The sequence below is a fragment of the Sus scrofa genome, chromosome 13 (genome assembly GCF_054392235.1).
Source record: "Sus scrofa isolate SSC_HxYL_T2T_F1_AM1 chromosome 13, Sscrofa_HxYL_maternal_Yorkshire_Landrace_v2.0, whole genome shotgun sequence".
In the NCBI taxonomy this organism is placed as follows: Eukaryota; Metazoa; Chordata; class Mammalia; order Artiodactyla; family Suidae; genus Sus; species Sus scrofa.
This window is the reverse complement of record NC_139395.1, coordinates 181,127,684-181,150,253: the sequence shown is the minus strand read 5'-3', so window position 1 is coordinate 181,150,253 and position 22,570 is coordinate 181,127,684. Positions and strand designations below refer to the sequence as shown.

The following is a 22,570-nucleotide window of genomic DNA, read 5'->3' as shown; positions in this document are numbered from 1 at the left end:
TTTTATGATTTAGATGAAACATCCAAATTAATTAATATAATAATTAATTGGTTCTTATGGGCTATTTCAAAATACGTGTGACTTGTTATAGAAGCAAATTATTTCTTCCTGACATTATGAAATAAAATAATCCTCAGTGTACAAAAGATTTGGCTATATGAACTCTGGGAGTGAGTTTTTTTTCATATTACTTGTTTTCCTTAATCTTTGAATACAAAATTACAGCATTTTTCAAATCTATAACTACTATAAGCAAAAGGACAAAAATGGTATTTAAATAGTAATCATCAGCAGCAAAACAGCAACAACCTATTTGATAGGACTCTAACGTTTTGCCATAGGATGGTGAGAGTAACTTAGTTTGTAAAAAAGCTTTTGTGTTGCCACACACAATTCCTTGTTACGAAATTAATGTGACCAGTTAAGTTTTACCAACCCAATTTTAGAAAGATAAATTATGAATGTTGGAGCAAAAACAAAGCAAAAGTATCAGCCAACATTGCAACATTATAGAAATTAATTTAAATTTGCATCAAGCCTGTAACATAGTGTTTATAAATGATGAGGCTTCTCTGTACTTTTGTATAGCTGTAATGACAAAGAATCATATTTCCTTGATTAGGCATTGGTTTTGCTAATCATGGTACTAAGATTAAAATAAGTTCTATTAATGGGAGTTTAAAGCTATCTACATTCAAATTGTATATATCCCCTGTACAATAATCTAACTTTTTAAAAAGAAAATCATATACGCATTGCTATAGTCAGTAGAAAATGATCCAAAATGAGTGTAGTTGTAAATTATACAATTTAGCAAAAATCTACTGATGATCCAGTATGTCACTGTAAAAAACAAACTAAAGAAACTATCACCAAGTATATGTTAGTTTCCTATTGCCGCTATAACAAATTACTACAAATTTGGTGGTTTAAAATAACACAGATTTAGGAGTTCCCATCATGGCTTAGCAGTAATGAATCCAACTAGTATCCATGAGGATGTGGGTTCCATCCCTGGTCTGGTTCAGTGGGTTAAGTATCCAGCGTTGCTGTTTCCGTGAGCTCTAGTGTAGGTCGTAGACATGGTTGGATCTGGCGTTGCTGTGGCTATGGCATAGGCTGGCAGCTTCAGCTCCAATCGGACCCCTAGCCTGGGAACTTCTATATACTGTAGGTGCCTAAAAAGCAAAAAAGAAACAAAACCCAACAGATTTATTGTCTTTAACTTCTAGCAGTCAAAATTTCAAAATCACTGATGGAGCTGATGGAGCCTTTCTTCTGGAGGCTCTGGGGTGGTGCTACAGACTTAATGTTTGTGCCTCTCTCCCTCCCCCATTCATATTTTGAAACCCTAACCCCAGAGATGATCATATTAGGCCTTTCAGAGGTGATTAGGTTATGAGAATAGAACCCCCATGAAAGGGATTAGTGCCCTTGCAACAGAGACCTCAGAGTGCTCCCTAGTCCCTTTTACCAATAGAGGACACAGTGGTCATATCTGAACCAGGAAGCAGGTATCCACATCAGAGGTAGAACCTGCTGATGCCTTAATCTTGGACTTTCTATCCTCCAGAACTGTGAAAAATAAATGTTTATTGTTTAAACCACCAAGTCTAGGGTGGTTTTTTTTCTTTCTTTTTTTTTTAAATGGCTGCATTTGCAGAATATGGAATTTCCTGGGCCAAGGATTGAATCCCAGCCACAGCTGTAAGCTACTCTGCACCTGCCTCAAGGCAACACTGGATCCTTTAACCCACTGTGCAAGGCCAGGGATTGAACCCTGGCCTCTGGAGTGACCCGAGCCACTGCAGTCGAATTCTTAACCCTTTGCACCACAGCAGAAACTCCTAGTGTATGGTATTTTTGTCATAGCAGCCCAAACAGACTCAGACAGGGAGAATGATTTCTTTATCTTTTCCAGCTTCTAGACGCAGCCCACATTCCTTGGCTTATGGCCTTTGGCCAGCAATCCTGACACTCCAACCTTAGCTTCAGTCATCACCTGTCTTTCTCTGACACTCTTGACTCCCTTTTCTATTTGTAAGGATCTTTGTAGTTATATTGGGCCCACTCAGATAATCCAGTGTAATCTCTCATTTTAAAATCCTTAGTTTAATCATATCTACCCATACGTTTTGCCAAGTAATGTGACATGTTTAAAAGTTCTGGGTATTAGGATGTGGACATTTTGGGGGCCATTATTCTTCCTTCCATGAAATGTTATCCCATTAATGGTTCACATCTCTGGTGTCTGAATCCTAACTGTTTTTGTTTCTGTGGAGAATATTAGGGGACAGTAAGAAGTAAGAAGACAAATAAAAAGCTTTTTTTCAGAGACTAACAACAAACCCTTGAGGGTTAAGTAACCCTAGAGTGGTGGGAACCTCTCAAAATATTTTTTAATAAATAGATACATGAGAAGACTACAAATACTGGATACCATAAATCATTAATTGTCTGGACCTTAGGGAATACATTTTCTAGAGAGTTTATTCCTTAAAAAAATAAACAACAGTCCTCTCTAGGAAAATTTCTGATGTTTATCCTGTTGACATAGCTTCGTTTAAATTTGTTATCATGGAAATATATCATATGGGTAACAGTATGAGTGAGCTTTCAGTTAAAAATAACTTATCCCTACCTCTCTCTTCCCCTAGTCTCAGTACTCAGAGGTGACTAGTTGTAATTATTTGTTCTTTATTTATTCTGCAGGTCATTCCCAAACTTCTAAATAATATGTTTATCCTTTATTATTTTATTTATTATCAACTTCAGAGATTGACTACAGACATGCCTCATTTTATTGTGCTTCTCAGATATTTTGTTTTTACAAATTGAAGGTTTATGGCAATGCTGCATCTAGCTAATCTGTTGGCACCATTTTTCTAATAGCTTTTATTCATTTTGTGTCTCTGTGTCACTTTTTGGTAATTTTTGAAATATTTCAAACTTTTCATTATAATTATATTTGTTACAGTGATCTGTGATCAATGATATTTGATATTACTATTGCAAAAATATAACTTACTGAAGGCTCAGATGATGGTTAGCAGTTTTCATCAATAAAGTATGTTTTAATTAAGGTATGTACATTGTTTTTTAGCCATAATGTTATTGGACACTTAATAGACTATAATATAGTGTAAACATAGCTTTTGTGTGCACTAGAGAAACCAAAAAATTGATAACTCGCTTTATTGGGACATTGCTTAATTGTGGTCTAGAACTGAACCTGCAGTATCTCCGAGGTGTGCCTGCACTGACTTCTTCCTGGAGCTTATCTCACTTAAACCTCCCTTACCTCTTCACACTACTCTGCAGCCTGTGTTCTTGCCTTGTTCCAGTTTTTCCCTCAGTCAGCTTGGAAACTTAGTATTGCACACTGGGATCTACTTTTCCAGTTCTGTTAGTGGGGAAACATACCTCTAAAACACTTCATGCTTTATTTATTTATTTTTTTAAATAATCGGGGCAATGTCTCTTGGTCTCCCTTTTTGTAATATAAGAGTATTTAACCCCCACCCGATCTGACATTTCTTTCTTCCTTCTACTTCCCAGTGTCTTACACCTGCACCTTTATATGGTGTTAAGCTTTGACAGTATATCCGAGATTTTATAATCTGTTCTGAAACATTACCAAGATTAGTCTACGGAATGATTCTGAACATTGAGGACCAATAATCAATATATATTGATTAATTCTGTAAATGTTGTTCATTGCAGAATGGACTTCTGTGTTAGAATTAAATTTCTTTCTCTGTTGGTTCAATGTTATGATCAGAGTGACACTAAGAGGAAGTTTTTCTTACAATCAAATTAGGTGGGACAGCCTCTCTCTCTCTCCTATCTCCTGTCCCCTTCCTCTCCCTCTTCCCACCATTACTCCACCACCCCAGTTGCATGTATCAGATCTTCAAGGTTTTCTCAGTTTTCAGTCCTTTCATCTCTTCTGTCCCTTCCCACTTCTCTCTAGAGTAGTTACCCTCTCAAGGCTCCCCTGCAGTTATTATTCTGAGACTTCACTCCCTTCACTGTTTTCTGTGTCACATTTCTTCTCTTTCTTGATTTACCTCCTCATTTTGCTAGAGGTAAAATTTCTGAGTCATCAGATATCTGAAAGTTTCTGTCTCCCTCCTATATATTTATTTGACAGTATGACCATAAATAGCACTCATTTTAAATTGCTTTTTTCCCCCAAGATTTGAAGGGTACTACCACTCCACTAATGTCAGTCTGATTCCTGGAGCCTCATAGGTGACCATTTTTCTCTCTGGAGGCATTTAGCATTTTCTCTTTGTTCTCAAAGTTCTAAAAATTAACAATAATGCATCTAAATATGGATTTTTTTATTCATTATAAGCTTGGAGTTTGGGCAGTGTTATGACAGTTTTGGAGTTTTGACATTGCAGAGACCCTCTGCACCCTCTCCTAGCTCTCTGATCTCATCTCATCCTGCCACCACTTCCTCCCTGTGCTATAGCCACATTGGCCTCCTCTGAGGATCTTTGCACAGGCTATTCCTCCTGTGTAGAATGCTTTTCCCTCAGATATCTAAGAGGCCCACTTCCTTCCCTCCCCCTCAGGTCTTTTTCAGATGTCACTTCCTGAAGTGTCATCCTGTTTTGATTATCCTTCTTAAAATTGTAATCCCCCATACCATTCAAGCACTCCTAATCCTTTTAGCTTGATTTAATTTTCTTCATTAAAACCTATCACTAAGTAAAAAAATATATGCAAACTGTGATATTTGAATATGTATTTGGGTTTTGATCCTGGCTGCAGGCCAGAGCTCCTAAAACTTTTGGAATTCCCTAAATGATAAGAGTGATGTGAATGTCTTTTGTTATAATATCTGGCTTTGCTAAGGGTGAAAGGAGCAACTTTCCATTATTCATAAAGAGCCCTTTTCAATCATACCTGAGTTTATGTTAATGAGATGACTTGAATAGCCCCTAAGGATGGGGAACTGGTTGCTAGGTTGTCAGGGGAACCAATGGTGTGATTAAGAGGGTTGGAACTTTCAGTGCTCACTGTCCCCCGTTGAGGGAAGGGAGAGGAACTGGAGATGGAGATCAATCACCAGTGGCCAATGATTTAATCAATTACACTTACTTAATGAAGTCTCTATAAAAAACCATCACTGAAGAGATTTGGAGGGCTTTCAGGATGGTGAGGAGGTGCTGGGAGGGTGATATGCCTGGAGAGGACATGGGAGCTCTGCACCCCTCTCCCATACTCTGCCCTGTGCATCTTCATCTAGCTGTTCCTGACTTGGATCTTTTTTTTTTTTGTTTGTTTTTGTTTTTTTGTTTTTTGTTTTTTGTTTTTTTTTTTTTTAATTTTATTTTCCCACTGTACAGCAAGGGGGTCAGGTTATCCTTACATGTATACATTACAATTACAGTTTTTCCCCCACCATTTCTTCTGTTGCAACATGAGTATCTAGACATAGTTCTCAATGCTATTCAGCGGGATCTCCTTGTAAATCTATTCTACGTTGTGACTGATAAGCCCAAGCTCCCAATCCCTCCCACTCCCTCCCCCTCCCATCAGGCAACCACAAGTCTCTTCTCCAAGTCCATGATTGATTTTCTTTTCTGAGGAGATGTTCATTTGTGCTGGATATTAGATTCCAGTTATAAGTGATGTCATATGGTATTTGTCTTTGTCTTTCTGGCTCATTTCACTCAGTATGAGATTCTCTAGTTCCATCCATGTTGCTGCAAATGGCATGATGTCATCCTTTTTTATGGCTGAGTAGTATTCCATCGTGTATATATACCACATCTTCCGAATCCAATCCTCTGTCGATGGACATTTGGATTGTTTCCATGTCCTGGCTATTGTGAATAGTGCTGCAATGAACATGCGGGTGCATGTGTCTCTTTTAAGTAGAGCTTTGTCCGGATAGATGCCCAAGAGTGGGATTGCAGGGTCATATGGAAGTTCTATGTATAGATTTCTAAGGTATCTCCAAACTGTTCTCCATAGTGGCTGTACCAGTTTACATTCCCACCAGCAGTGCAGGAGGGTTCCCTTTTCTCCACAGCCCCTCCAGCACTTGTTATTTGTGGATTTATGAATGATGGCCATTCTGACTGGTGTGAGGTGGTATCTCATGGTAGTTTTGATTTGCATTTCTCTTATAATCAGCGATGTTGAGCATTTTTTCATGTGTTTGTTGGCCATCTGTATATCTTCCTTGGAGAAATGTCTATTCAGGTCTTTTGCCCATTTTTCCATTGATTGATTGGTTTTTTTGCTGTTGAGTTGTATAAGTTGCTTGTATATTCTAGAGATTAAGCCCTTGTCAGTTGCATCATTTGAAACTATTTTCTCCCATTCTGTAAGTTGTCTTTTTGTTTTCTTTTGGGTTTCCTTTGCTGTGCAAAAGCTTTTCAGTTTGATGAGGTCCCATGGGTTTATTTTTGCTCTAGTTTCTATTGCTTTGGGAGACTGACCTGAGAAAATATTCATGATGTTGATGTCAGAGAGTGTTTTGCCTATGTTTTCTTCTAGGAGTTTGATGGTGTCCTGTCGTATATTTAAGTCTTTCAGCCATTTGGAGTTTATTTTTGTGCATGGTGTGAGGGTGTGTTCTAGTTTCATTGCTTTGCATGCAGCTGTCCAGGTTTCCCAGCAATGCTTGCTGAATAGACTTTCCTTTTCCCATTTGATGTTCTTGCCTCCCTTGTCAAAGATTAATTGACCATAGGTGTCAGGGTTAATTTCCAGATTCTCTATTCTGTTCCATTGGTCTGTCTGTCTGTTTTGATACCAGTACCACACTGTTTTGATGACTGTGGCTTTGTAGTATTTCTTGAAGTCTGGGAGAGTTATGCCTCCTGCTTGGTTTTTGTTTCTCAGGATTGCTTTGGCGATTTTGGGTCTTTTGTTGTTCCATATAAATGTTTGGATTGTTTGTTCTAGTTCTGTGAAAAATGTCATGGGTAATTTGATAGGGATTGCATTGAATCTGTAGATTGCTTTGGGTAGGATGGCCATTTTCACAATATTGATTTTTCCAATCCAGGAACATGGAATATCTTTCCATTTTTTTACATCTTCTTTGATTTCTTTGATTAAGGTTTTATAGTTCTCGGCATATAGGTCCTTTACCTCTTTGGTTAGGTGTATTCCGAGGTATTTGATTTTGTGAGGTACAATTTTAAAAGGTATCGTATTTTTATATTCCTTTTCTAATGCTTCATTGCTGGTATACAGAAATGCAACTGACTTCTGAATGTTAATCTTATATCCTGCCACTTTGCTGAATTTATTAATCAGTTCAAGGAGTTTTGGGGTTGAGTCCTTAGGGTTTTCTAGGTATAGAATCATGTCATCTGCATACAGTGACAGTTTGATCTCTTCTCTTCCTATGAGGATGCCTTTTATTTCTTTTGTTTGTCTAATTGCTGTGGCTAAGACTTCCAAAACTATGTTGAAGAGCAGTGGTGAGAGTGGGCATCCCTGTCTTGTTCCAGATTTGAGTGAGAAGGCTTTCAGTTTTTCCCCATTGAGGATTATATTTGCTGTGGGTTTATCATAAATGGCTTTGATTATATTCAGGAATGTTCCCTCTATACCCACTTTGGCGAGGGTCTTGATCATGAATGGATGTTGAACTTTGTCAAATGCTTTTTCTGCATCTATTGAGATGATCATATGATTTTTGACTTTTTTCTTGTTAATGTGGTGTATGATGTTGATTGATTTGCGTATGTTGAACCATCCTTGTGAACCTGGGATGAACCCAACCTGGTCATGGTGTATAATTTTTTTGATATGTTGTTGGATTCGGTTGGCTAAGATTTTGTTGAGAAGTTTTGCATCTATATTCATCAATGATATTGGGCGATAGTTTTCTTTTTTGGTGGTATCTCTGCCTGGTTTTGGAATGAGGGTGATGGTGGCCTCATAGAATGTCTTTGGGAGTATTCCTTCTTCTTCAACCTTTTGAAAGAGTTTAAGGAGGATGGGCACCAATTCCTCTTTATATGTTTGATAGAATTCACCTGTGAAGCCATCTGGTCCTGGGCTTTTATTTGTAGGGAGTGATTTTATGACCTCTTCAATTTCATTTCTAGTGATTGGTCTGTTCAGTTGGTCTGTTTCTGCTTGATTCAGTTTTGGCAGGCTGTAAGATTCTAGAAAATTGTCCATTTCTTCCAGATTGTCAAACTTATTGCCATATAGTTGTTCATAGTATTCTCTTATGGTTTTTTGAATTTCTGCTGTATCCGTTGTGATTTCTCCTTTTTCATTTATAATTTTGGTGATTTGGGTTCTTTCTCTCCTCTTTTTAGTGAGTCTGGCCAGGGGTTTATCAATTTTGTTCACCTTTTCAAAGAACCAGCTCTTGGTTTTATTAATTTTCTCTATTGTTTTTTGAGTCTCTATTTTATTGATTTCTTCTTTGATCTTTACAATTTCCTTCCTTCTGCTGACTTTAGGACTTCTTTGTTCTTCTTTTTCTAATTCATTTAGGTGGAGGGTTAAGTTGTCAATTTGGGATCTTTCTTCTTTTTTGAGAAAGGCCTGGATTGCTATAAATTTCCCTCTGAGCACTGCTTTCGCAGCATCCCATAGATTTTGAGAGGTTGTGTCTTCATTATCATTTGTTTCAAGATAGTTTTTAATTTCCTTCTTGATTTCCTCATTGACCCATTGGTTTTTTAGTAGCATGTTGTTTAGTCTCCATGGAGTAGGTTTTTTCTCTTTCCTTTTCCCATGGTTGATTTCTAATTTCATGGCATTGTGGTCAGAGAAGATACTTGAGATAATTTCTATGCTCCTAAATTTATTGAGATTCGCTTTATGTCCCAATATGTGGTCGATTCTTGAGAATGTTCCATGAGCATTTGAGAAGAATGTGTATTCTGATTTTTTTGGATGTAGTGTCCTGAAGATATCAATTAAGTCTAACTTTTCTATTGTTTCCTTTAGGATCTCTGTTGCTTTATTGGTTTTCTGTCTAGAGGATCTGTCCATTGATGTGAGGGGGGTATTTAGGTCTCCTACTATGATTGTATTCTCATCAATATCTCCCTTTATGTCTGTTAATATTTGTTGTATGTATCTGGGTGCTCCTATGTTTGGGGCATATATGTTGATGATAGTAACATCCTCTCCTTGGATGGATCCCTTAATCATTAAATAGTGTCCTTCTTTGTCTTTCTTTATGTCTTTTGTTTTAAAGTCTATTTTGTCTGATATGAGCGTTGCAACTCCTGCTTTTCTGTCATGTCTATTGGCATGAAATACTTTTCCCCAGCCTTTCACTTTCAATCTATATGTATCTTTTGTCCTAAGGTGAGTTTCTTGTAGGCAGCATATTGAAGGTTTTTGCCGTTTTATCCACTCAGCCATTCTGTGTCTTTTGATTGGGGCATTCAGTCCATTGACATTTAAGGTGATAATTGATAGATGATTATTTATTGCCATTTGATCCTCGTGTTCCAGTTGATTCTATGGTTCTCCATTCTTCTTTTTTTTTTTTTTTTTTTTGGTTGGATGGTCTCCTGTTATTATCTGCTTGAGTGTATTTTTTTTTTTCATTTTTTGCAAATGCAATATTTGGTTTTGGCTTGTGGTTGCCCTGTTTTTTAAGTATGCTAACTCCTTCCCATAATTGTGTGTTTTAGCCTGATGGTCCTGTAAGTTCAAACACTTCATTATTATATTAAAATTAAGAAGAGAGACATACATACAAACAAAAAGGATTATTTACCTCCTAACATCCCTTGCCCACATTTTATGGTTTTGATGACTCTTTTATTTTTTTCTTTTTAATTTTATTTTGTTTGAAGCATGTTCATGATTAAATCTGTATGCTGGCTTATTTGAGTGACTGCTCTCTGATTGTATCTTCCTCAGTCCTAGTTCTTCCTCTTCTTCTTCTTCTTCTTTTTTTTTTTTTTCTTTTCTTTTTTCTTCCCTTTCCTTCCTTTCTTTTTGGTTTAGAGAAGCCCTTTCAATATTTCCTTTAACCTGGGTTTTGTGTTGCTGTATTCTTTAAGTTTTTGTTTGTTGGGAAAAATTTTTATTTCCCCTTCTATTTTAAATGATATTCTTGCTGGATAAAGTATTCTAGGTTGCATATTTTTTCCTTTGAGCACTTTAAATATCTCTTGCCATTCCCTCCTGGCCTGTAGTGTTTCTGTAGAGAAATCAGCTGATATTCTTATGGGGGTTCCCTTGTAGGTAACATTCTGTTTTTCTCTTGCTGCCTTTAGGATCCTCTCTTTATCACTAACTTTTGCCATTTTTATTATGATGTGTCTTGGTGTGGGTCTGTTTGGGTTCAGTTTGTTTGGGGCCCTCTGTGCTTCTTGTATCTTGAATCCAGTATCCTTTAGATTTGGGAAGTTTCCAGCGATAATTTCTTCAAATATATTTTCCATTCCTTTATCTTTTTCTACTCCTTCTGGAATTCCTATTATGCGTAGATTGGCCCGTTTTATATTATCCCATAGGTCTCTTATATTGCTTTCCAGTTTTTTGATTCGGTTTTCTGTCTGTTGACCAGATTGAGTGATTTCCATTATTCTATCTTCCATATCACTGATTCGTTCTTCTGCATTATTCATTCTGGTTTTTACTGCCCCTAGTTCAGTTTGCATCTCTGCAAATGAATGTTCTAGTTTTTCTTGGCTCCTCCTTATATTTTCTAGCTCCTTTCTGAGGGTATCTGCATTGCTGTTCATATCTTCTCTTAATTCCTTCAGTATTTTCACTATTTCTCTTTTGAACTCCAGGTCTGTCAGACTGCAGAGATCAGTTTCATTGTTGACTGTTTTAGGTGAGTTCTCCTGTTGGTTTGACTGGGGGTGGTTTCTCAGCTTCTTCATCTTGCTTGTTGTCTTCTTTCTCCTGAGGGAGTTGTACTCTCCGTTATCGGGTAGTGTTTGCCTTGTCACTGCCCTGGAATATTTCCTGAGGGCTGTCGTTGTTGGTCAATCTTTTTTTGAGGCAGTGTGGCTTTTCTGGAGTGTTGATGGGACTAACAGTGTTTCTTTGAAGCAAAGGAGGACTTCCTGAGGGCAGACAGGACTGGGAGGTCCACCCCACGATGGTAGCAGATTTCACTTGGTTCTCAGCACCCCCTGGGGTCTTGGGCGGGTAGCAGGGCCCTTGGAGACTCAAGAGGTTCCTCCCCAGGGCAGCCCGACTCAGAAAGACCGTCTGAGATCTTTTCCCGATTCCGCCAGGCTTGTTGCAGCTTTTCTGGGCTGCAGGGGGCCCTGCCTGGAGCTGGCAGTCCTATGCAGCTGGTCCATTAGGTCTCAGCACCCCCTGGGGTCTTGGGCGGGTAGCAGGGCCCTTGGAGGCTCAAGAGGCTCCTCCCCAGGGCAGCCCGACTCAGAAAGACCGTCTGAGATCTTTTCCCAAGTCGGCCAGGCTTGTTGCAGCTTTTCTGGGCTGCAGGGGGTCCTGCCTGGAGCTGGCAGTCCTATGCAGCTGGTCCATTAGGTCTCAGCACCCCCTGGGGTCTTGGGCGGGTAGCAGGGCCCTTGGAGGCTCAAGAGGCTCCTCCCCAGGGCAGCCCGACTCAGAAAGACCGTCTGAGATCTTTTCCCAAGTCGGCCAGGCTTGTTGCAGCTTTTCTGGGCTGCAGGGGGTCCTGCCTGGAGCTGGCAGTCCTATGCAGCTGGTCCATTAGGTCTCAGCACCCCCTGGGGTCTTGGGCGGGTAGCAGGGCCCTTGGAGGCTCAAGAGGCTCCTCCCCAGGACAGCCCGACTCAGAAAGACCGTCTGAGATCTTTTCCCAAGTCGGCCAGGCTTGTTGCAGCTTTTCTGGGCTGCAGGGGGTCCTGCCTGGAGCTGGCAATCCTATGCAGCTGGTCCACTAGGTCTCAGCACCCCCTGGGGTCTTGGGCGGGTAGCAGGGCCCTTGGAGACTCAAGAGGCTCCTCCCCAGGACAGCCCGACTCAGAAAGACCGTCTGAGATCTTTTCCCGATTCGGCCAGGCTTGTTGCAGCTTTTCTGGGCTGCAGGGGGTCCTGCCTGGAGCTGGCAGTCCTATGCAGCTGGTCCATTAGGTCTCAGCACCCCTTGGGGTCTTGGGCGGGTAGCAGGGCCCTTGGAGACTCAAGAGGCTCCTCCCCAGGACAGCCCGACTCAGAAAGACCGTCTGAGATCTTTTCCCAATTCGGCCAGGCTTGTTGCAGCTTTTCTGGGCTGCAGGGGGTCCTGCCTGGAGCTGGCAGTCCTATGCAGCTGGTCCACTAGGTCTTAGCACCCCCTGGGGTCTTGGGCGTGTAGCAAGGCCCTTGGAGACTCAAGAGGCTCCTCCCCGGGGGAGCCCGTCTCAGAAAAACCGTCGGAGAATTAGGTCGATCTATTCACGGCCTGGCTAGGCTTGTTCTAGCTTTTCTGGGCTGCAGGCCTTTTCTAGGGGGCTGGTGGTGTTTGGTGCTGCTCTGTGGAAGTGTAGCCCCTCCAAAGGGCAAGCAGGCCTGTGCAGGGAGAGCCCCTGCGGTGGTAGGCTTCAGGCAATTGTTGAGGCCAGCCCTCCTGGATGGCAGGCAGCCCCAGGTTCGGCGAGAGCATAGGGGGTGGCGGGGGTGGGGGGAGGGAATGCACTGGGAAGCACAGCTTTCTGCTAGCTAGCGGGCCTGTAAGCTTGCTGTGGCGTGGGGGGTATTCTATGGGGACCCACCCCTTCTTCTCTCCCCTCCCCAGCACGGGCGCAGACCAGGCTCTTCTCCCAGGTTCCCTCTGCGGCGGCTTTCCACTTCCCCGCCCCTAGAGTATTGCTCCCTTCCTCTGCGACAGCTTTGTTTTCTAGTCTCCCAGGCAGTCTCTGCCCCGTCAAATGGTTTAGAGACCTCCCAAGCAGTTTCCGCTCTTCCCCGCCCCCCTAGCCCGGGGACTAATCTCTGGAGCCGAGGTCTCGGTGCCCAGCCCCCCCCACCAGGCGTCCCCCGGCCCTTTCTTGGGGACTAACCTTCGGAGGCGAGGTCTCGGTGCCCAGCCCCAACCCAGGCGTCCCCCGGCCCCCTGTCGGGGACCAACCTTCAGAGCTGAGGTCTCGGTGCCCAGCCCCCACCCAGGCGTCCCCCGGCCCTTTCCCGGGGACTAACCTCTGGAGCCGAGGATTCGGTGCCCAGCCCCCACCCAGGCGTCTCAATTTTTGGTGACTGTGCCCGTAGTTCAGATGGTCCGTTGGGTTCTTGATCTTTTTTCCGTACTCCGACTTACTGCTACACTCTTCTCTGCATCTGGAGATTCCTCCGGTTCGTTTGATCTTTCCCCCGGTAGGAGACTTTCCAGGGTGCGGGATCCCTTTCTCCTCCGCAGTTCCCTTTCAGGAGCGCCCGTCCCGCTCGGATTCACCTTCTCTCACTCTCCTCTTTTCTCCCGTTCTGCCCAATAATGTCACGAACTTCTTGCCGTTATTGGAGTTTAGGTTCCTCTGCCAGCGATTGGTTGTTGTTCTGTGCGAGTCATTTCTTCTGTAGATGTGCTTTTTTTGTTGTGTTTGTGGGAGAGGGCGAGCGTGTCCCCCTACTCCTCCGCCATCTTGTCCTCTCCCAGGATTTCTTTTTAAACAGGCTTATCTTCAGAAGTCGTTACCACGTCTGATTACCATAAGAAATTCTTGAAGGGATTATCCAGCTGTGTGACTTCGGGCAAGTGTCTGGACTTCTCTGCACCTCACTTTGCGGGTGGAGGATAGTATCTGCCCTGTGGAAGGGCAAAGCCGGAACCTCGTGAGGCCCCAGGGTCAAGAGACGGAGGCCGGACACACATCCTGAAAGTTCCCACAGATCGGATCTTTTAATAATAAATCTGAATATAGTAAGTAAACTATTTTTCCTGAATTGTGACAACCCTTCTAACAAATTATTTAACAGAAGAAGGGGCTTATGGAAATTCCTGATTTATAGCCAGTGAGTCAGAAATACCAGAGACTTGAACTTGCAGTTAGCATTTGAAGGATAATCCTGTGGGACTTGATACCAACTCCTGGTGGATAGTGTCAGAATTGAATTAAACTGTAGGACTTGCATGCAGTCACTGTTTGCAGAAAATTAGAAGATTGCTTGGTGAGGGAAAAACACGTGCACACACACATATACATACACACATATGTGTATGTGTGTGTGTATATATGTATAATTATGTTTACATATGTGTGTATATGTGTAAATACTTTGTGTTAATTTGTTAGGACTACCATAGCACAGTATCATGGATTGAATGGCTTAAACAACACAAATTTATTGTCTCACAGTTCTGAAAGCTAGAAGTCTGAGATCAAGGTGTCCGCAGGGTAGTTTCTTCTGAGGCTTTTCTACCTGGCTGACTGTCTTCTCCCTGTGTCCTCACTTGGTCTTCCTTCTGTAATTCTGTGTCCAAATTTCCTTTTCTTACAGGGACAGCAGACATATTGGATTAGGGCCTATCCCAATGACCTCATTTCAACTCAGTTAAATCTTTAGAGATGTTATCTCCAAATATAGACATATTCTGGGGTACTGGGGGTTAGGGCTTCAACACAGGGATTTTTGAGGAGATGCAGTTCAGCCCATGATAGGCTTACTTATTTTTTATAGTCTATCTCCCTCAGCTGGAATGTAAGCTTCATGAAGATGCATTTTTGTTGTTCTATTTCGATGTATACCCAACATCTAGAAAACTGTCCAGCAACATAATAGATGCTGAATAAATAATAATGAATGTTCTAGCCTTTGATGAGTTATTCTAATCTGAACACTTCTGTCCTTTTCATAGAACTGAAAAATTCTCATTATTTCACTGATTCAAGTTCTTTATGTTATCTTTCCAGTACTTCTTTTCATTGAAATTTCAGCCTACTTGATTGAACATCCCTGTCTCATTTTCACTCAATCTGTTGTTCCACTTTCTTGGAAGATTTTTCAACCTTAACTTCCAAACACTTCTACAAAACATTCTTTATTTAAACATATATTTCACTCCTAGGAGCCCTCTTCTTGATCCAGTTTTGTGGCATTCTATTATTGTTTTGTGGCTGTTATATTTTTGCTGATCTTTCTGCATTTATTAGTTTTTTTTTTTTTTTTTAAGGGCTGCACCCACAGCAGACTCCAAGTCTAGGTGTCCAGTCAGAGTTGCTGTGGCTGTGGTGTAGCTGCAGACCTACCCCACAGCCACAGCAATGCGGGATCCTTAATCCACTGAATAAGGCCAGGGCTCGAACCCTCATCCTCATGGATGCTAGTCCAGTTCGTTAACCACTGAGCCACTATGGGAACACATGTTTCTTTTATTCTTTATCTCACATATTGCCTAAGCATTTCTTACCTTTAGTTATCCTTCATGTACATTTTTATTTAATAATGGGACAATAAAGTACTAGGAGGTTTATTTTAGGCTTAAGACTTTTTGCCTGGTGATATCAGTTGATGATTTGCTGAATGCAAATGTCCTTGGCATGACGGTAAACACCCACAGCTGCCTTAGGTGTAGTTTATTCAACTTTCTTTTTCTTTTTTTTTTTTTTTTTTTTGTCTTTTTGCCTTTTCTAGGGCTGCTCCCACAGCATATGGAGGTTCCCAGGCCAGGGGTCCAATCGGAGCTGTAGCCACCGGCCTGCGCCAGAGCCACAGCAACACCAGATCTGAGCTGCCTCTGTGAACTACACCACAGCTCACGGCAATGCCAGATCTCCAACCCACTGAGCAAGGCCAGGGTTCAAACCCACAACCTCATGGTTCCTAGTCAGATTCGTTAACCACTGAACCACGACGGGAACTCCCTATTCAACTTTCTTAAATAAAAACCTTCCAACTTTTTACCTGGCTGCCTGATTTGCCATATATTGGCATCTGGAATCCATGATTTCTTATGTATGTTTTGAATTAATATCTTTGTTTTTACTTTTTTACTGCCATCATATTTCCTCTGGCTTTTCCTGGTCCCCCTGTAGTTTGGCAGATCGAATTGAAACTGACAGCATTAATGGCCTGAACCTAACTAACCTAAAACCGGATTGGAACTTGAACCCATGTGCCGGGACTTGAACCCAGGCACAAACCCAGATTGGGACTTGAACCCACGGTTTTAAATTAGAATCTCTCAACCTGTGTCTGGACTCACGGAGGTTCGTGTTCTTCATGTCTTTGCGCAGAAGGAATTCAGCAAGAGACAAAGTAATAGGCAAGAAATAGATTTATTAAGATAGGACACTTGTGAGAGATGCAAGTGGGCAGGCAAGGAAGCTCTGCCCCAAGGATCCTTGGGCTACAATTTTATCATCCAAGGGGAATGGGGGTTGGAAGAGTTCGCCTCTTCCTTTTTCTGGGAGTAGTAGCTCCTCTGTGGTATCCAGTAAGGTGTGTATTGAAATCTGCAGAAGCCTCAAAAAAGAAAATCATGGACTTGGAGAAAAGACTTGTGGCTGCCTGATGGGAGGGGAAGGGAGTGGGAGGGATCGGGAGCTTGGGCTTATCAGACACAACTTAGAATAGATGTACAAGGAGATCCTGCTGAATAGCATTGAGAACTTTATCTAGATACTCATGTTGCAACAGAACAAAGGGTGGGGAAAAAATGTAATTGTAATGTATACATGTAAGGATAACTTGATCCCCTTGCTGTACAGTGGGAAAATAAAAAAAAAATAAAAAAAAAAAAAGAAATCTGCAGAAGGGTGGTCCTCAAACTCTTGCCCTTGGTCTGAATATGAATGCAGGCCTAATCCCATCCCCCACCCAGTAACCTGAGGCAATTCTCAAGGCTTCACTAACTGAAGGAAGCCTGCCTTGTGCTGATGGTTTTCTTGAGCAATTTATTAACTTACAGTGATCTTCCATTGTCCCGGAAGTTTCCCTCTTTAAATATGGTCCTTTATCAGGATGTCTACAACTACCTGTTCCTACTCCATCTCTATCAGAATTATATGCCCTCTGTGACTGTCATCCTTTCTCCACCCTGTTCCTTCACTACCACTCCTCTATCATCTTTCAGAAATGTGTTGAAATTCACTGTTAAAGAGTCTTTCTGTCCTTTTTACTTTATCGTTTTGAGTTAGTACTTATTTTTATTTTTTATGTTATATTTAAGGATATCTAAAGAAAGAGGGAGGAGAGAAAATCTTGTTATCAATTTACTTGTCTTGACTTAGAATTCTTTGATCCTTTTATAACTGAACATAGAAAACAAAATTTGAACTTATTTCAGTGATGTGGATCTTCATTATAAACCTCAGTTATGGGGAAATGCTCTAGTTGTTTAGGTGAGAGATCGAAGTGACTGTACTCCTCAATACAGTCAAGATTCTGGAACATGATTTCTCAAAAAAAAAAAAAAAAAAGAAGTTCTTTGATTAGTAATTAATTGTTCTAGGGTAACCACAACAGCAGGACTAAAATTTTTCTAGTTTTCTCTCTCAGGAGATGACCTTGCTTCTCTTATTATCAAGGCTGTCTATCATGAACTTTCATTTAACTTAAAACGTCTTGGCTCCCCATTCATGGGCCCGTGTTTTTTCAGGTGAAGAGGTGGAATCCCTTTTTTCTGAAGTTAACTCCTCCATTTGCAGTCTGAAGCCTTGGGACTGCTTCTCTCTTGGGTCTGCATTTATAAATGTGTTCAGAACTTTCCCTTAAAAAACAGAAACCAAAAAAAAACCCCAGATCTTTCTTCCCATCTTTACCCTGAAGCTTCACTTTCATGTGGAGAAGACTTCTTAATTTTTTCTACGTTCTACCTCTCTTTACATACAGGCATTCTTTGAGTGTCTTTTTTTCTTTTTTTCTTTTTATGGCTGTGCTGCAGCTTATGGAAGTTCCTGGTCTAGGGGGTCAAATGAAACTAGAGCTGCAGCTGCTGGCCTACACCACAGCCATGAGCAACACTGGATCTGAGCCGCACCTGCCACCTACGCTGAGGCTTGCAGCAGCGCTGGATCCTTAACCCACTGAGCAAGGCCAGGGATTAAACCTGCATCTTCACAGAGGCAACGTAGGATTCTTAACCCACAGAGCCGCAATGGGAACTCCTGAGTGTCTGTCTTTAGTTCACTTTTTTCCCTTGTTCTTTTCCTGGGAAATCCTATTTATTCCCATAACTTCAACTATCACTGAGCCCTACTCCTTTCCTGAAGTTTAGATGCACCTTCTCAGCTATCTGTTAGTATATTCAAAGACAAACCCATTATTCCATGCTTTATCTCCTTCCTCCTGTCCTTAGAAGAACAAAACAATGAACTAAACATACTCTCTGTCTTTCCCATGTTAGTTGGTCTGAGTATCATTTTCCCAGTCATCCAGGGATACATATAAATAGTTTTATGGCTAGAAAATGCCCAAAGTTATTACAGTCTGAGTCAGGTTAATTTTGAGTATGTAAGCATTTTCACTCTCAGCCCCCATAGTTCCTTTTTAATGTACCTAACTCATCTTCTGCATTTTCTTGATTATACACAGGTCTGCAATTAAGGCGTTACGTCCTGGAGGGCTGCTAGTGTACTCAACATGCACACTTTCCAAGGCAGAAAATCAAGATGTGATCAGTGAAGTTTTAAACTCCTGTAATAACATCATGCCTGTGGACATTAAGGAAATGGCAAGAGCTTGCTCCCAAGACTTCACATTTGCACCCACTGGCCAGGAATGTGGGCTCTTGGTGATTCCAGATAAGGGGAAAGCCTGGGGCCCAATGTATGTGGCCAAATTGAAAAAATCACAAACTACTTGAAATTGTTGATAAGCATTTTTGTAAACCATTGCATGGATAGTACATAAATGTATTATTGTATTTATTTTTCTAGTTTCTCTCCGGGTTAACAGTTAAATAATAATGGAGTCACTTTCCCTTGGTCTGTTTGGAATTCTATTTAACTGATACTTTAGCATCTCAGAATTTTTCAAATGTATTTTTTCCTGGAAATATAGCTATAGTAATGATTTAAGATGGTGCAGATGGTGTTTGTTCTGCATAATAAATCTACTGTCTTTTACTTGGCATTTTGCAGTTAAATTAATCAGAATACATTGTCTTATGCATTAAATGTTAGAAATACATTCCATCCATAATCTTGGTGCTTTGAACCTTTAAAAATACACCTTTGCTGGCCCTCTTGTCATTTTTTTTTTCCTATCAAATATATAGATTCTTTCAGAGTTTTTTCTCCCTTTTCTGTAAGAACTGATTGGTATTCTGAGACTAACTTCTTATAAACACTATTTCTAGTGCTAACAAAATAGGTTTCTCATTTGCCAAGTTGTTTTTTGTTAAGAACTATCTCTTGTTTACTGCAAAGGTCAGTGACTCTATTGACACTAGCTTTATTTCTCCACTTTTCTTTGTATTCACAAATACAAATTGAAAGGGTAAATTATGTTGAAAGGCCATTAGAACAGCAGATTCACATGCACATGTTTGACTTTCGACATTCAGCTTGTAGAATAATGGAGTCTATCCAGCAGACTATAAAGCAAGTACTTGAGACAAAACCAGAATGATTAATAACTGCAATAACTGAACTATATTTGGAGAGTTTTGCTACATAATTGCAGTCATAATGAGCACTACAGAATCTGATTATCTTACAGTTGCAATCTGGAGGGGCATTTTATTTCACTCCGTTATGAAATGTTATCTGAGAGTATGATGTCACATATTAATGTACAAGAGGGAGATGCCTAATGAGAGTGGATTATACTATTACCAAAACCCAATACCATTTACTAAATGGCTCTCCTTGTTTACACAAATCCTGGGAATATTGTGTACATGTCTGTTTTATGTACTTGGGATTTTAGCCTCAGGTTTAGATTGTGTTTTCTCTAGAAATTGCTTCACTCAGAGTCAAAACATATTTTTGTAACTATTAAGAAAAATTATATAGCGTATTTCAAAAATTCTATTTAGAAATTAGCTTAAAAAAAAAACCTCTTGACTATAGAAATACAAAATTCTGCTGAAGCGGAATCCTTTTGAATTGTTACATTACTATTTGCTCATTTACTGTTTTTACTTTGCAAACATGTATAACTGGGTTCCTGTAACTGGGAAGTCCTGATTAGAATGTTTTTCTGTATCTTCATTGCCTTAACCATTTTGTTTCCTTTATATCCAGCCAATATGTTTGAAGAAAACTTGATTTCTTGGACTCAATCAAATATACCAGGTTAATACAGAAACTTAATAATGATGGAAAAGATTTTTATTTTGTGTGTGTGGCTATTTTTTTTAGTTTGTGCTTATTGGGTTTTATTTTTTTTTCAATTTGAAATTGTCTTAAGATACTGTAGGTCTAAACAGTGCATTTATCCTATATAGATTAATCACAAAGTAAATTTTCACAATGTACTTTTTCCAGCGTCATTATTTTCCCAACATAATGCCATGAAGCCTAATCTGAATACTCAGTGTATCATTGGATTAGACCTTTCTATGATTACTGAAAAAATGTAAATATATATACATATATATAGTGTATATTAGCTCACTTCATTATTATCAATAATTACAATGAAACAGCTGACATTTATTGAGCATTAAATATTTAAGTTCTTTATATATATTTTCTTTTTGAACTTTAAAACAACTCCAGGAGTGAGTACTGTAACCACCTTATGTTGTTTTTTGTTTTTTGGCTGCCCTGCAGCATGTGGATTTCCTAGGCCAGGGATCAGATCCCAGCCCTAGTTGAGATTTATGCCTCAGCTATGGCAATGTTGGGCCCTTTAACCCACTGTTCCAGGTCAGGGATTGAACCTGCATCCCAGTGCTCCAGAAACACTGTCAGTCCCACTGTGCCACAGCAGGAGCTCCTGTAACTGCCTTTTGTGAATGAGAAAACAAGTTTAGTGCTGTCCCTAATTTACCAAGGCTACACTGGTAAATAAAAGGTGGAAGCAAGATTAAAACTAGCTCCAAAGGCCAAGCCCTTCTCACTACACTATGGTCTCACAAAATATACATTTTAGGAAACTTTTGGATGATCAACTAGATCTACCCTTATTCTTTGCTGCTTAGCTTTCCCCCCATGTGCAACTCTCTATTCTCAGGACATCAAAGAGTTAATACTTGAGAAACAAAAAAGCAACTCTAAAATATTTCTGGCTGTGTTCTAAAGAAGTGCCTCTTGTGATTACAATACCCAGAAATCTCACAGAGATATTCTGTGCCTTCATTTTCTTTGCAGATGCTGAACTGGAGAATAGAAATTTGGAACAGCCTTGCAATGTCAATTGAAAAGCAAGGAGTAATTGATACTACTTTCTGTGGCATTGAGTTACTTTCAAAATAGCTTTATAAAAATTTAGGTTGCTTACCAACACATTAACTTTCCTCTGTCATCAGCACACTGAACAGCAACTAGTTTCAGAAATAGACTGTGAATAAATGTAATGTATTTAAATGCTTTGTACTGAATTTTTAAAGCATCAGATATTATCTGTGGCTTGGAGTCAAGGCAGCCTAAAGTTATCTTATTATATATATCCATATAGCCTTATATTGAAGATTGCATGTTACCCCCATAACAGTATTATGAAAAATACCCTTTTATAAAATGTAAGTAGGCATAAAATAATAGACACCAGAACACTTGCTACATGACTAAATTAAGTAATCACAAATCTAATAGGCCCTTTTCCAAGAAGACTTTATGTCTGGAGATAAGCACCATATAATCTGCACAAACTAATGCAGTTTATCAGGAATACAAAGAGAAAATTGGAACAAATAGCAACAATTTTATTAGATGCCAAGTAGTCTTCTGTTGCAATTGAATGGGATGACTTGTATTGTATGTTAGGTAAATTCGGCTTTGGGGACAAATATAATAGCACAATTTATTTTCAGCCCATTTATATGGTTGAAATCAATGGTTTACAATCTTCTTTGCCTTGCCTTATTGCTGCATTGGGGAGGAAAGTAAGGATGATACCCATTACTGATGTTACTCTTCAGGCTGACATTGGATCTATAATAGCACCCAGATCCCCTGGGTATCTGAAGGATATTCAGATGAAGGTTCACAAGTTAACTAAAGTCTGCTGATAATCTACTACTTGTGCTGAAAGCCCTAAGAGCATCTGTCCTGAAAACGTTAAAAGTAATGTCAGAATTTAAAATGGCTTCAGGCTGCAGTCAATGGGAGAGAATCAGAAATACTATCTTAAAGTCATTTCTATTTATATTACTTATTATATGAAATTTAAAATAAAATGAAAATTTATAAAGAATTGATTGGGATTCCCATTAGGGAATGATTAAATGATAGAATGGAAAAAAAAAAAAAAACCCTTAAAAAATTGACCTGTCAATTCAATGCAAAGATTTTTAAAAAATAGGTTTCACTAAATTTAAGAAGGAAGAGAGCCTGGTAGAGCATGTACCTCTTTAAAATTTAATTAGCTCAATCAAGTATTAACTTCATACCTTTCTGTAAGTTTTCACAAATGAGGAAAGTAATTTCCTTGGTCATGTGAGACCATATAGTAGTGTTGAAACTGGGTGAAAACGTATGCTACCTTACGAAAAGAACTGTTTGCTTCATTGGAAGCTATTTGATGGCATAGGTCATGACTCAATTAAGCTTGCTATGGCTTGTCAAAAGGAATTTTC

General features: G+C 40.0%; 1 protein-coding gene across 7 annotated transcripts in view; it reads left to right on the top strand.

The window, feature by feature from the left end:
* NSUN3 (NOP2/Sun RNA methyltransferase 3) overlaps positions 1 to 20,162 on the top strand; it is a 67,209-nt gene extending 47,047 nt beyond the window's left edge. For 2 of the 7 annotated variants that reach the window (XR_014823588.1, XR_014823586.1), the window contains 3 exons: positions 2,978 to 3,083; positions 13,541 to 13,804; positions 18,418 to 20,162. Coding sequence is in view for 1 of the 7 variants with exons in the window: in XM_003358877.6 (XP_003358925.2) it covers positions 18,418 to 18,688 (271 nt within the window). In the remaining 6 variants the exon portion in view is untranslated. Of the gene's footprint in view, positions 1 to 2,977; positions 3,084 to 10,757; positions 10,802 to 13,540; positions 13,805 to 18,417 lie in introns of all 7 variants that reach the window. The other 5 variants (XR_014823583.1, XR_014823584.1, XR_014823585.1 and 2 more) reach the window with 5 other exon arrangements.
* The last annotated feature ends 2,408 nt before the right edge of the window (positions 20,163 to 22,570 follow it).